The sequence below is a fragment of the Lithobates pipiens genome, unplaced genomic scaffold (assembly GCF_037356315.1).
Source record: "Lithobates pipiens isolate NorthernLeopardFrog02 unplaced genomic scaffold, aLitPip1_a1.2 Scaffold_16, whole genome shotgun sequence".
Lineage (NCBI taxonomy): Eukaryota > Metazoa > Chordata > Amphibia > Anura > Ranidae > Lithobates > Lithobates pipiens.
The window spans coordinates 383,839,099-383,854,210 of record NW_027507748.1 but is presented as its reverse complement, the minus strand read 5'-3'; the positions used below and the strand labels follow the sequence as shown (position 1 = coordinate 383,854,210).

The following is a 15,112-nucleotide window of genomic DNA, read 5'->3' as shown; positions in this document are numbered from 1 at the left end:
GACAGCTATTGGCTACTGGCTATTGAACTTCCTCCTTTAGTCCTGTTTACGTCATCATGTTCAAAACTAACAGACTTAGTCTGTTTGTGTGTGGCCAAGCCCGTTCGTTAAGAAAGTCCGTCAGAACTCCGCCGAAAGTCCGTCAGGAAGACCGTTGGACGTAGTCCGTCAAAAAGTCCAGTCGTGTGTACGCGGCATTAGTGGCTTAATTTGTATTTGCCAATGTATACAAAAAAGGTCTGTTTTAATCTCATATGTTGTAAAGCTAGTGTAAAGATCCATCACAATGATGTTATTACACAGTGGATGAAGACCGGTGGGGGGGGTCATCAACACATTTTGACAAGGAGCAGCAGCACATCAGAGGTTTTATGTATGAATTCCATGTACTGCAAAAGTAAGTGGTATGCTGCTCACAAGGCCTGAATGATCGGCTCGGATGGGTGCTGAATGATAGCAGGGGCTCATCCTGTGCCCCACAGACTGCACAAATCCAAAGGAAAATGGACTGCATTGCAAAGTGAATTCGAAGCTAGCAACTTTACTCATCTGGAAAACATGAACAGATATGCAGATGTAGCACCCTGATGTTTAGGCAGGGTTACTAACAGTGGTGGAATTATAGGGGTCGCCAAGATTGCCATGGCAACCGGGCCCCTTGCTGCAGGGGGCCCGAGGGCCCCCTGTACTCTTCGATAGGAGGGGAGGCTGAGAGGAGCTCCCCGATCATCAGCCGAACTGAAATCGGCACTGTGCGGGAGCTCCTCACATTAGGCTTAGTGAAAGCACAGTGTGTGCTCTTTGTCTCCCCCTAGAGTGCAGTACCTGGCAGGAAGAGCAAAAGGTAAATGTCTGCTGTTTTTTTTTAAATAAGACTATCTACTGTATTTGTGTTTGTATGTGTGTGTGTGTGTGAGCATGCTCACACACACACACACATACATTAATGCTCACACACACACACACACATACATGCATGCTCACACACATACAAGCATGCTCACACACACACACACACACACAAGCATGCTCACACACACACATACATTAATGCTCACACACACACACACACACACACATACATGCATGCTCACACACACACACACACAAGCATGCTCACACACACACACACACACACACACACACAAGCATGCTCACACACATGCACATACAAGCATGCTCACACACACACACAAGCATGCTCACACGCACACACAAGCATGCTCACACGCACACACAAGCATGCTCACACACACATACAAGCATGCTCACACACACGCACATACAAGCATGCTCACACACACAAGCATGCTCACACACATGCACATACAAGCATGCTCACACACATGCACATACAAGCATGCTCACACACATGCACATACAAGCCTCACATTAGGCTTAGTGAAAGCACAGTGTGTGCTCTTTGTCTCCCCCTAGAGTGCAGTACCTGGCAGGAAGAGCAAAAGGTAAATGTCTGCTGTTTTTTTTTTAATAAGACTATCTACTGTATTTGTGTTTGTATGTGTGTGTGTGTGTGAGCATGCTTGTATGAGTGAACATGCTTGTATGTGTGTGTGAACATGCTTGTATGTGTGTGTGAACATGCTTGTATGTATGTGTGTGTGTGTGTGTGTGTGTGTGTGAGCATGCTTGTATGTGCATGTGTGTGAGCATGCTTGTATGTGTGTGAGCATGCTTGTATGTGTGTGTGTGAGCATGCTTGTATGTATGTGTGTGTGTGAGCATGCTTGTATGTATGTGTGTGTGTGAGCATGCTTGTATGTGCATGTGTGTGAGCATGCTTGTATGTGCATGTGTGTGAGCATGCTTGTATGTGCATGTGTGTGAGCATGCTTGTATGTGCATGTGTGTGAGCATGCTTGTATGTGCATGTGTGTGAGCATGCTTGTGTGTGTGAGCATGCTTGTATGTGCGTGTGTGTGAGCATGCTTGTATGTGTGTGTGAGCATGCTTGTGTGTGCGTGTGAGCATGCTTGTGTGTGCGTGTGAGCATGCTTGTGTGTGTGTGTGAGCATGCTTGTGTGTGCGTGTGAGCATGCTTGTGTGTGCGTGTGAGCATGCTTGTGCATGTGTGTGAGCATGCTTGTGTGTGTGTGTGTGTGTGTGTGTGTGAGCATGCTTGTGTGTGTGTGTGAGCATGCATGTATGTGTGTGTGAGCATGCATGTATGTGTGTGTGTGAGCATTAATGTATGTGTGTGTGTGTGTGTGAGCATGCTTGTGTGTGTGTGTGTGTGTGTGTGAGCATGCTTGTATGTGTGTGAGCATGCATGTATGTGTGTGTGTGTGTGTGAGCATTAATGTATGTGTGTGTGTGTGTGAGCATGCTTGTGTGTGTGTGTGTGTGTGTGTGAGCATGCTCATGTGTGTGTGTGAGCATGCTTGTATGTGTGCGTGTGAGCATGCTTGTATGTGTGTGTGTGAGCATGCTTGTATGTATGTGTGTGTGTGTGTGTGTGTGTGTTCATATATGTATGTGTATGTATGCATGTGTGTGTGCATGTGTTTATCAGTGGCGGTGCATCCAAAAGGGTGCACAGGTTCCACCCCCTCTATGACCAATGGATAGATTCATGCATAGCATAGCAGGAATCTATCCATGGCCACCGCTGCCACCCCCATATTTAGGTGTCTGGTCCCTTTTGGGGTGCCGGGTGCCTGAATTACAGCGGCGGGGGTGTTTTTGCAGCACCTGATTAGAGCCATGGGCTCTAATAGGCTTCAAAATAGGTGAACTGCGAGCGCCATGCTTGACGCTCACAGTCTACCCAGGTGTGTTAGAAAAGTGAATTAATATTCACTTTCCTAACACTGAACCATCTCTCCACCAATCAGGTGTGCAGGTCTTTTACCCATCACCAGATTGGCTGAAACGATAGGTGCAGCTATTGGACGCCCATCAGGAGGAGAGGACGGGAGATGAGGATGGCAGTAGCTGCATGGAGGACCCCGCTCATGGCCGTTACCCGCTGCCCCACCAAGACAGGGTAAGTGGCGGGCAGACACTGAGCGGGTGGTGGGGATTCACAGTGGCAGCATTTGATGGGCACAGTAGCAGCATTTGATGGGTACACTGGCAGCATTTGATGGGCACAGCGGCAGAGTTTGATGGGCACAGTAGTGACATTTGATGGTACAGTGGTGGCATTAGATGGTACAGTGGTGGCGTTTGATGGGCACAGTGGCTGTAATTGATGTTTTTTAAATCGGTTCCTTTATATGCAGCCACCCACTTGGACTGGGCCCTGTTGTTCCACCATCGGGCTCGGAGAAAAGAGCCCTGTCCGGAGGTCGGGGGGGGGGGGGGTTCCCGCCATGGTTTCCTGCATCGGGGCCCTGAAGGTTCTAGTTACGCCACTGGTTACTAATACATTTACCTGCCAGGTATAGTTGCCTTGGCCAGTTGTTAGGGGATCAATTGATTCCACCCTAATTCTGCAATTGTTGCACTTCTCTCTTCTGTCACTAGATGGCCGGGTATCTGGTGACATTCAATAAGACAAGGGCATTGCGAGAACAGATTAGGAATAGATAGGGTGTTTCAGCCAATGGGCAGGGATCTTCATGGGTCCCTTGGCCTGCTGGGAGAGCCTATTTGGGTGAGGTCAGGTGATCTGGGTTCTGTGCCACCTGGATGGCTGTCTGAATGGACGTGTGTTGTTCTGGCCCGGGCTTCTATGCCAGAGCCTGAGGCCTATCCCAGGGACATCTGACTGCTAGGCTGTCTGAGGGACTATCCAGGAATGAGAGAGCAGCGTAGCAGCGGCTTTCAGTCCAACCATAAGTGACGGTTCTGTCGGATGGAGAACCTGTCGTGGTCAGAGGTAGAAGGGAAGCTGTCACCAATAAGGGACCATCCATTTTATTATCCGGGACCACAGTGGGTAGCTGAAGCAAGTACCGGAGCAGTATTCTCAGCAACTGGGGACGGTTAAGAATTGGAGATGCTTCAGCAGGTGTCAAGCTAGGGACCCAGCCAGCAAAGGTGATGCTTGCAGAGCATCCTTGTGGGCCAAGCTAGGGACCAAGCGGGCCATTGGGGTGACACTTGAGGAAGATAGTCAGTGAGAAGGCTGGAAGAGCTCAGGAGATCCAGAGGCAATGGATCAGCAAGTCTAGTGAGAGAGACTGGGAGCTCAGTGGAGTGAAGATCTACAAGAAGTGATTGTAGAGGAAGTACAGAAGTTCATTACAACTTCTGTTAGAAACTGTTATAAGACTGTGCCATAGAAGACAGAGATCCTACACATGGAGATTTGGTGTCTTGCTGGATGCCTTTCCCTGCATGGCTGTCTACCTATAGAAGCCTTGGAGTCTGCTAACCCACACTGCAACTATGAAAGGGTGTCCTGGGCCTAAACCCTCTCTCCCACAGTTCTGTTCAAGAGAACATTGTCAGGGCTGGGCTCAGCCCTTCCTTCTCTGAGCTGGCCGTTCAGCTTGCAGCTAATTGCAAGCTCCCTTCTCTATCCATAGTTACTCAGCTGTTGATGATCCTGCTCATCAGTCCTGCCTACTTAAGCCATCCAGTCCAGAGGAGCTCTGCCTCCGCCTTGGTAACATCCCAAGAAACTATCTCCTGCATTCCTGTTTAAAGACTGGCTTTGCTGACATCCCTTCTGGCTCTAGATCCTGCTTGCTGTTCCACTACATTGATCCCTGACTTTTGGCTTGGCTGACTATCCATTCCGGTTACTGAACTTTGGCTATGTTTTGACTACGTTTGTTCTTTTTACTTTTATTTAAACAAGTGTGATTTAACTGTACCTCTGTCTCGGTCTGATTTCATGGTTTCTGACAAAAATAAATCTCTTTGCATTCAAGTGTCTGGCACCCATGAATCTACCTTGCATTACACCCACTATGCCTTGTAACCCAAGGCATAGTGGGTCAGCTGTCCCTAACTCCTTGCTACCCACAAGGCTGGGCTTAATCCTAGGATTAGAATGTTACACACTGGATGTCCCTATCAGATTCTATACAAAACAAAATTAAGATGATTACATCGACAATGGAGACCTTCTTTTGGGATTCGCTGAGAGAATTCTGTTACTCTTCACGATCATACTAATAATGCTTCATACATTTCCCGTTGTAACAGATGATGTTCAACAAAGCCCAGGTTGATAATGTAGTTGTTATTGAGCAATTGCTATAAGTCTAAATTTCAGTATTACATATTTATGTATTTCATCAGAAGAGAAGACGGCACAATACTTGAGAAGAAGAAATGCAGCGCGCCACCAATTGGGTACTGCTTTAAATATACCCTTCTCCTCTATAATAACTCCCCACTAAAAAAAAATTGCTAACATCAATCCTGGTGCGTATGCCAGGGTTGAATTGTCTTTTTTAACATTATTAATCCCAAACTAATATATTACCATTTTAGCTATTACATTTTTTTGGAACTCATACCAACTAACCAACCAGAGTCTAACCAAAATCAATGCATGATGGTGTAGGAAATTCTTTCTAAAACACTGTTACTCTTACAGAATTATATGTATAGCATGTTATTCAATATTCATGATTTTTTTAATATCCATTTATGATAATTAAGAGAACCTTGTGTTATCATAATCATTTTCAGTTGAATTAGTGGTGAGGGCTTCCCAGGCACCGAAGACTGGGGAAGCCAGGGCTGCATCGGACTTGAGCTCTTTTTGGAGTACACTATACCAAAGTGTTGCTAAGCCAAGTAGTAGATACTCAGATCTCCCTGCTAAGATTTTTTCTGATCAACTGTTTTCTGTTTTGGGCGTAGTGAGTTGTTAGCATATTTAAGCCTTATGGCACTCTATCTGAATGATGGTTGCTGGGGTGCAAGCAAGGGGACATTCTCCCTTCCATAATTTTGGGACTTCATATTAAAGGAGAAGTACAGTGAAAGCTTGTTTGGCTGTACTTCCCACAGAAGTGCAGTTTTTTCTGCACTCCGGTGACCTGTTTTCAGCAGACAGCGGGCTGAAGCCTCCTGTAGGCTGATGTCACAGAACTGGGGAATAATCGCGACAATGTGATCGGGATCCACCCACAACCCTGGACCAGCAGCTGGCTCAGCCTCTCGACGAGCCACCTCCACAGCCCTGTGCTCCAGTGAGCATGGGGGGGGGGGGGGGGGGGCAGAGCAGAGAGCTGGTGACTGACACAGAAATCTGAAAACTGAGCTATCAGTTCTGTTTGATCACTCAGTTCTCAGTCTTAGAGCCAGTGGGGGACAGATGCAGCATTGGACCGATGCTGCATCCTCCTAGGTAAGTATGATTCTTAAAAAGAGAAAAAATAAATAAATGAATTTCTCTTTTAAGGCTAAAATACAAGTCCACTAAATCACTGTTTTCTATTGCCCTATCATCACTGTAGTTGGCAAAAGTAAAAAAACAAACAAACAATAAATGGCTTAAAATAAGAATCTGATTTGATTTAAAACCGCAAAACTCTTACAAGTGAATTGTGGTGTGATTAGGTTGGATGTAGCCAAAACTGTCTTTATAGCCTAGATTGAAAATGAAATAGTTAGATTTCCTGTCAGGTTTTTATTACTATCTTTATCCCTGCTGGGGAATCTCTCTCGCTCTCGCTCTCTCTCGCTCTCTCTCGCTCTCTCTCGCTCTCGCTCTCTCCCTCTCTCCCTCTCGCTCTCGCTCTCTCCCTCTCTCCCTCTCTCGCTCTCTCGCTCTCTCGCTCTCTCGCTCTCTCGCTCTCCAAAATCATAGTTTTCAGCAGACAGGAAGTGAGGGGACATCTTACAATAGGGACACGTATTCACATAACTGTATAAGGCCACTTTCAGACGAGTGGTCTGTTTGGGTCTGGCTGTACATTTTTCAATTGGACTTGATCGGACCCTCTTTTCTCTTCTACAGGCAGTAGGATGCACATTGACACCCGGCTTGCTTCGGGTTCAATCCAATCCAGCAAAAAAGTGTCGGGATCTGTTCCCCTCCGTCTAGAGCAGTCATGTGTAAATGGACAGCAGGTCCGGTTGCATCCGGCTGTGTCTGCGTCCACTCTGCATAAGTGGAAAAGACATAGGTCTATCATCTGTCTGCTCAGCTCAGCAGGGGATGAAAAAACTGAAAAAACTGGGTTCAGCCTCCCGCGAAAAGGGGCCTCAGAGGGGAAAGGTATTCTCTAACTTCCTGTTGCATTTCTTTGACAGGAAATTGAGGAAAATGTCTTTAGTGGAGACAGATAAAAAAAAAAAATAACTGACAGTTTTATTCCTTTTTCACTCCACCTAAACCAAAATTTTTTTGAGTTATAGAAACTTTTCTGGTAGAGATTGAACCACCCTGATCTCCATGAGCTAATACAAACTGAACCACGTTATTCTAGAGTTTTACATATTTTTAATAGTAAGCATGGACAAGGCAGATTCAGCAGGTATACATAATTTAATTTAAGAATCAATATCAAATTCTTTCTTACACCCTTCGTTAAGTCACAGATTTCAGACTTGATCTATGCAAGGGAAACGTGGTAAATCTCTGTCTGTTCTCAGTGCGCCTGTCACATTTTAAGTGGTTTAAAAGTCATTCAAGGTTATTTTGAGTTCTCTAATTTGAATAGCCAGCATGTTAAATCAGTGCCCGGAAGTAAAAAAAAAAAACATGTTGCTGAGGAGTAAATTGGCCACACTAAATGAGTTCAATGCAATATTCCCAGACGACCCCTCCATTATGCTCCTGTAAGTGCATGGGGATTGTTTTTTACTAATATCATCATTTCTCAGGCCCTCGGTAGGATTTATCAGACAAATTGATGGCTTTAGGTCTACTGTTGAGAACAACCGTGCACATTCTCTGTTTGTCATCGAGTGATTATCTGAAGTTTGCAGCCTGATTAATGGATGTGATCATGAAAACATGAAGCTGGCTAAGTGTATTTCATGCTGGCAACATTTATGTACCAAGCAGAAAGAACGTTACACTTTATGCAAAGATAAGATTTTTTCCCCTAATCTTTATTCTTCCCACGCACATTTCTGATACACTGTATTTGCACATAGCAAGCCTATTTCTGGCAATGTACGATGCAGTGGGTAAAAACGATGTTAAGAGATCAGTCAACCAAAAACTGATTTTTGATAAGTGGTTGGACCACCTTGCTGTAGTTCACATCTCTACTGCTCTCTTAAAAGAAAAGTGGGGGAAATGAAAAAGAACAAACTTTCATACTCACCTAGGTGGATGCAGCATTAATCCACCATTGCCTTGGCACTGAGAACTGAGTGATCAAACACTGCTGATCATGGTGTTCTTGTTGTACAGTCAGTAGAGAGCTGGTGACTGTCAGTCATTGGCTCTCTGTTCTGCTCTTCTGTCACTCCAGTGTGAGCCCTGGTCTGTGGAAGGGGTAGGAGCGGCTAGCTCGGGCTCTCATAGTTGGGTTCTCTCCAGAGCCTGAACCGGCTGAGTGACATCAGCTGGCAGTGGGCTTTAGCTCACTGTCAGCTGAATATGGATCATAGAAGGGCAGAACAAAGTGCAGTACTGTGATTCCCCAGAAGTAGGGCCAAAGAAGCTAGGGCCCTACTTCTCCATCATTATTTTAAAAAACATAAAAACTCCAACAGAAAAAGTCCAAAAGCCTATAAAATGGCTGCAGCATGTGGGCAGACCTAAACACTAAGTGCAGGTACTTGTAAAAAGTACTGGTTTTCATGAGAGATAAAGTGAAATTACTTTTGGGTGGAATGACCAATAATAGATCATCTACAGGCAGATTTAATAGGCACAAATTCAATGTAGCACTCTAATACAGCAATAAATGTATATTTTTACCACTTCAGCCCTGGAAGGATTTACCCCCTTCCTGACCAGGCTCCTTTTTGCGATTCAGCAGTGCATCACTTTAAATGACAATTGCGCGGTTGTGCGCTGCTGTACCCAAACAGAATTGACTTCCTTTTTTTCCCACAAATAGAGCTTTTTTTGGTGCCATTTGATCGCCTCTGCGGTCTTTATTTTTTGCGCTATAAACAAAAAAAAGAGTGAAAATTTTGAAAAAAGCGCATTATTTTTAACTTTTTGCTATAATAAACATCCCCAAAAAAATATATATTTTATATATTTATGGTCGGAGCCCTCCGCTCTAAGAGATATGAAAGAACACATAAACACGTCACAAGACTAACAACATAAAATAGACCTGAATTGTGCCCTTGGTCTGCTGTAAGGTAAGCCCTGGTAAGCTGGGCGGTGAGCCCTGGTCTGCTGGGCGATATGCCAAGAGAAGGCCGCAAAAGACTTGGTTTAGGGAGGTAATTATTAATTTATGTACAACAAGACACTATGGGGCAAAGTTGCTGATGGCTCAGGACATTTCCACTTGTGGATTGGAGATGTATCGAGTAAAGCAGGTGGATTCCTGCCTGCCCATCTTTGATCGCGTGGACTGGGACCCCGTTTCGTGAGGCTGCTGATGCTGCTCCAATGCGAAAGAATGTCCAAGAAAATGACCAAGGTCCTGGCCTAATTTGTTCAAAAGGAACCTGACGTGACTAATGAACTGGTTGCTGCCTGGGGTACTAATCGGGAATGGTAGTAATGGGCTGTCCTGCGAGGGATCAAACATATGGGCCAAAAATTGATCTAGGATGGACACGGGTCACCAGGCTTTGAGAGTTTGGAAAAGTTTGATGTCAACCCCTGGACCGGACTATTGTGTTTTGGACACCCTGAGGAGCAAGATGAAGTAAGTCTGATGGCGTGTGAGGTGGCGTCTACGTAACACTTTACAACTGGGATGGTGACAGTATTCACTGGGGCGTAAGAAGCTGTAGAAAGCCAGGTAGATGGCTGCTTGAATGACCAGGCTGAATTTAGCCAAAGGGGAATGTGGCAGGATAAAAGACACGTCTCGGAATATGGCGCTGGTGACGGGTAGCTGTTGATACTGATTTGGGGTCATTGCCTGTGAATACCACATAACATGGTCTTGACCGTATGGGCGGCAAACAAGACGGTTTGTTAGGATCTCATAAGGGGATGAAATACTGGATGTCAGCTCAGTGGGGTCTAAGGTATTGTGTGACAATGCCAACTGTGTGTGGTGGCATAATATGAAGACCAGGATGTGATGGAGAACTCTTGATATTGCTCTGGGGTTTGAGGCTAGTAACCTGACATAGAACCTCTAGGCTGCACGGTAGGCCTTCAGGGTGTTGTGAGATAGTGAAAGATTAATAAGGCAGGTAGCGTCGTGAAAGTGTTGTTTGAATCCGAGGTTAGCTACGACCAGTGTGGGATAAGAGACATGGTCGGGTCGGTTCCAGGTTCCTGCAAAATAACGAAGCAAAGTTAACGGGTAGTGCTTCGGCCAGATTATTGCGTTTGTCTGGGATGTGGACGCATAGGACTTTAGATTGGTGCTGTGGGGATAGTGGCACCAGCCTGCGCAGGAAGGCCACGATGGCAGGCTACTAGGACCTCCTTTATTCATAATACTGTCTGTGGCTTGGTTGTCTGTGGCGAACGTCACTGTTTGTCCTGCCCAGTTGTTGCACCAGACTTGAGCTGCTGCGACAATGGGGTAGAGGTCGAACAAAGAGGAGGACTAACTGAACCCAGGAATCAAGAGGATTTCTGACGGCCATGGCCATATAAACCCAATTTGGCCAAAATTGAGGCGAGGACCTGTGGAGGCTGTGGTGACCATGACTACCTGAGATGAAGAGAGAGATGCTGAGGGAATACACATTGGCATGCCATTCCAATTTGTGAGAAATTCGACTCCCATGGGCAGATCTGCTATAGCTTGCACATCTTAATTTAAGGATTTAGTCAGGGTCTTTACCTGGAAGAGAAACACTAAAAGATGGGAGGTAAAGGATCCCATTGAGTCTGGCTGCTGCCTTGGCTGAAAATGAGCGGTGATAGTCAAAGGATGGGCATCCTGCGTACTTGTGACCTGCTGCATGCAGATATGGGTCCAATTCTACCCTCCTGTTGGGGTTGCTCTGCCTAGCATGTCTCTGACTGTCCCCAAGGCCAGCACAAACTCTGTGACAGTGAGCTTGCGATTAAGTAAAGGGTCTCTGGCCTTCAGGATGACGGAGACATCTCCCCGTGAATATGATTTGTTCTAGGCCAAGTCGTGTACTGCTATGAGGAGGGATGCTAAGTTAACGTCGTTGTCATCCAAGATGTCCTCCTAGATGCCCTGCTAGGACAAGGTGTGCAGGGAAGACGATGGTACAGAAGTTGGGTGTATCTGTAAGTGAAGGTAGGGAATGACGGTGGTGACTAGAGCTGGTAGGGGCACGGCTGGGCGTACTTCCAGGGCTGTCACTCTGCTTGGACTTCGGCGACTGCTGTTGACAGTGTGGTTACCCAGGAGTGCAGCTGAGTAGTCGCAAAGAAGATAGACTGAAGTGGTGCCTGGAAGGGCTGCCACTGGCGGTGGAAACAGTAGCATAAAGGCTTGGTTTCCTGGCTGCGGCAGGGTAGGATTTACTCCTGCGACACCGTTCTGCTATGAGTTTCTTTTTTTTTTTTATTGGTCCAAGCTCTTGTGAGACTGTAAACCGCCGCTTGCTGAGCCCGTAAAGGGTGATGGCAGGGCTGAGGCAAAGTCCTCACTGTCTGCCTGCGACATGGCATCAACTAAAAGCAAGGGGGGGGGGGGTGCGTATGTTTGAGGTAAGTTGCAAAGGTAGGAGGGGATAGTTGTGTTGGGTAGATAAGATGAAAGGCGGAAGGAAACAAGACGAATAGGACAAGGAACGACAGCCATAGTGACAGTTGGTTTGCGCTCGAGCGCTGTTGAGTGTGACTTTAGAAAACTCAAAAGAATGCGTGACAACCGAGGTGAGCCAGGAGGTGACTGGCTAGGTAACTGATAGCTCGGGTGTCAGTCTGTGCTTGGCACAGACTAATGAACCAGAGCGCCCCAGGGCGGACTGGGGTGGGTAGCTGAAGTCTGGTATACTAAGTAGGAATGTTGCGATCTGTAGTTAATTGACGTGGGTTCGGTCTACTAATGCTTGCACTGCCAGCAAGTATGGAGATTAGGCGACCTTGTCTGCGTATTGAAGGCTTGTGCTTCGAAAACAGAGTGAAGTGCACAGAAGTATGTGACAGTTGCTAACGCCTCAGGAGCAGGTCAAATTCTGTATGTGAAGTAAAAATATGTAGTGAAAGAGTGTTTAAGAGAAAGGGGGAATTCCCATTGAACTAAACACCTGACTTTATGCACTAGTTGTGAAGTCGACTGGTTGGGGTCGAGAACTGAGTTGACCGGGAGCCTGTAGTAAGGTGACATGAGAATTTTGTTTTGACAAGGGGGATTGCAAAGAGCTCTTTGGGGCAAAGCTGGCACACTGGTGAAGATGCAAGCCCTCGACAATGGTTTTTTTTTTTTTTTTGGGAGATACTGTCCAAACCTGGTGCAGGGTAGACTAACTGGTGTTCTAACTGGCCTAAAAAGGGGAAAGCGACAGAGAAAATGATGAGCAGCCGTGTTGCTACTGGAGACAATGAGTGGCAGTTTGAGCCACTTGCTGAAATGCTTGCAGCGATTGCAAGGAAGCGGCCTTATTTGAATTATGAGGTGAGAATGAATGAATGGATGAATGAGGTGAGCAGCTGTGTTGCTACTGGAGATGAGTGGCCTTATTAAGCTATTGCAGAGATTGCAAGAAAGCAGCTTTATTTGAATCTATAAATTAAATTATAAGTGTGTAGGAATGAGTAGAGCAGCCGTGTTGCTACTGGAGATGAGTGGCCGCATTGAGCCATTGCATTTATGCTTGCAGCGATTGCAAGGAGCTTTGTTGAAAGGCGAAAGAAAAGGTTATAGAGGAAATGTGATTATGTAGGAATGACCATGCGCAACACTGAGCAAATTGGTGGAGAGAATTTTGTATGATCATGTATGGATAGACTGAGAAAGTCAAACGTAAGTACTGCTGAATTCGTACAGTCGATGTGACTAGTTTGAACTGGGTTATAGCTATGGAATAGTCTGCGAAAGATTTGACTCATTTGAGTCGGAGATGCAACAGGATTCGGCTTGGTTGTTAGAGTTGCGTTTGGCAAGGACTGGAATCGTTGCGCCGATGCTGCGACTAGGCTCGAATCCTCCGTAGATGCGACTGAGAGGCTCATATATGGGATCCGACCGTATCGCTGAGGATATGGCTGGGTTCGGATTGATTGAATTGTGATGGTGGTTGAAGGGGCTGGTGATTGCCAATGATCCGAAACATAGAAGCGAAGTTGCGACTAGATTCGAATCGGCCATAGATGCGAGGTGACTACAGGGCTCGTATGACAGATCTGCCCGTATTGCCGATGATATGGCGGGGTTTGAATCGACTAAATGGTGATGGTGGTTTGAAGGGGCTTGTGATTGCCGAGGATCCGAAACATAGAAGCGAAGTTGCGACTAGATTCGAATCGGCCATAGATGTGAGGTGACTACGGGGCTCGTATGACAGATCTGACCGTATTGCCGATGATATGGCTGGGTTCGAATCAACTAAATGGTGATGGCAGGTGAAGGGGCTTTGTGATCGCCAAGGATCCGAAACATAGAAGTGAAGTTGCGACTAGACTCGAATCGGCCGTAGACGCGAGGTGAGTAAGGGGCTTGAATGTCGGATTTGACCGCATCGCCGTGAAGTGAACGGCTCGAGTAAACCCGCGTTGGGTAGAAAGCATGAAATACATGAAAGATGACATAGAAAGACTTACGGTGGCGTAAGTGCGACTTTTTGCAAAACGAACATGATAAACGAACATGATAACGTAACTACTAGAGTTTAGAGGAGCGGTAACAACAAAGTCCTACCTGCAACAGCGACTGTGTAGCGGTCCGAGCGTGGGACAATCGATGAAGATATACAACCGATCTCAAAGGTACAACTACGTGGACACGCAGTGAGTTGGCAGAGTCAGCCTGTGCAATGCATTTGACACGAATCAGCTTAAAAAATGTATGAGATGAATCTGATATAAATTGGCAGTAAGGAGTATCTGATACGAATTGGTTGTAGAGTGTATGCCATTCCTTACTGTGAAACCAAACACCTATCAACCACCCATCCCCCCCAGGCTAGTCAAGTGCAGGAAATACATCAGGTGGGTTTAATTACACCTCAATCAGCCACAGAAACCCATACAAACAATACCTGTTTATCTCAAAAAAGGATGAGAACAGTGAATCTTATAACTAGTGAAGCCTATGGCGAGTGATATTGGAGAACGACCGACAGCGACTCGGAGGCTTGGATCTTTGAATGAATCCTATGTTTGGTAGAAGGAATTTACGAATGTACTATGCCTGTGCCGAAAGATGTCGGGACATGAGTGTCAACAACTCAGAGGTAGGTTTTGCGAAAGGGGTGCAGGATAGTAAGCATGATAAGCCGCAAGTTTGCACATGATATGAAAAGATTCGGATACTACTTATCTGCGACCATGAGCGGGAACCGCCGACGAAGACCATGAACGAAGAAGCCGAAGTGCACCTGCGATTGGACGCACAGATAGTCGACCGTGAGGGAGCTGAGAAGAGTCGGCCCCTTGATGTGCAGTACCTTGCACTGGAACCGACACAGACCGTTGTGGGTGGTCTGATTATATACCCTCTGGGCTCCTCCCATAATTACGGGCCACCATACTGGCCCTCTTATATATTTATTTATATATATATATATATATATATATATATATAGACAATTTTTTTCCTCGGCTTAGGCCAATATGTATACTTCTACATATTTTTGGTAAAAAAAAAATCGCAATAGGCGTATATTGATTGGTTTGTGCAAAAGTTATAGCATATACAAAATAGGGGATAGATTTATAGCATTTTTATTATTATTATTTTTTACTAGTAATGCCGGCGATCTGCGATTTTTATCATGACTGCGACATTATGGCAGACACATCGGACAATTTTGACAAATTTTTTAAACAACTGGCATTAATACAGCGATCAGTGTGATTAAAAATGCATTGATTACTGTAAAAATTTGACTGGCAGTGAATGGGGTTAACCCATTGTGGGGCGGTGAAGGGGTTAACTATGTTCCCTGGGAGGTGATTCTAACTGAAGGGGGAGGGACTAACTACAGGAAG

The 15,112-nt window shown here is 45.8% G+C and overlaps 1 protein-coding gene across 8 annotated transcripts in view; it reads left to right on the top strand.

The window, feature by feature from the left end:
- The window catches only part of RPH3AL (rabphilin 3A like (without C2 domains)), a 296,941-nt gene that overhangs the window by 267,803 nt on the left and 14,026 nt on the right, over window positions 1-15,112 (top strand). For 7 of the 8 annotated variants that reach the window (XM_077482240.1, XM_077482244.1, XM_077482239.1 and 4 more), the window contains one exon: window positions 5,218-5,271. The exons of the other annotated variant lie outside the window; for it this stretch is intronic. In XM_077482240.1, coding sequence (XP_077338366.1) covers window positions 5,218-5,271 — 54 coding nt within the window. The remainder of the gene's footprint in view (window positions 1-5,217; window positions 5,272-15,112) is intronic. 8 annotated transcript variants of the gene reach the window in all.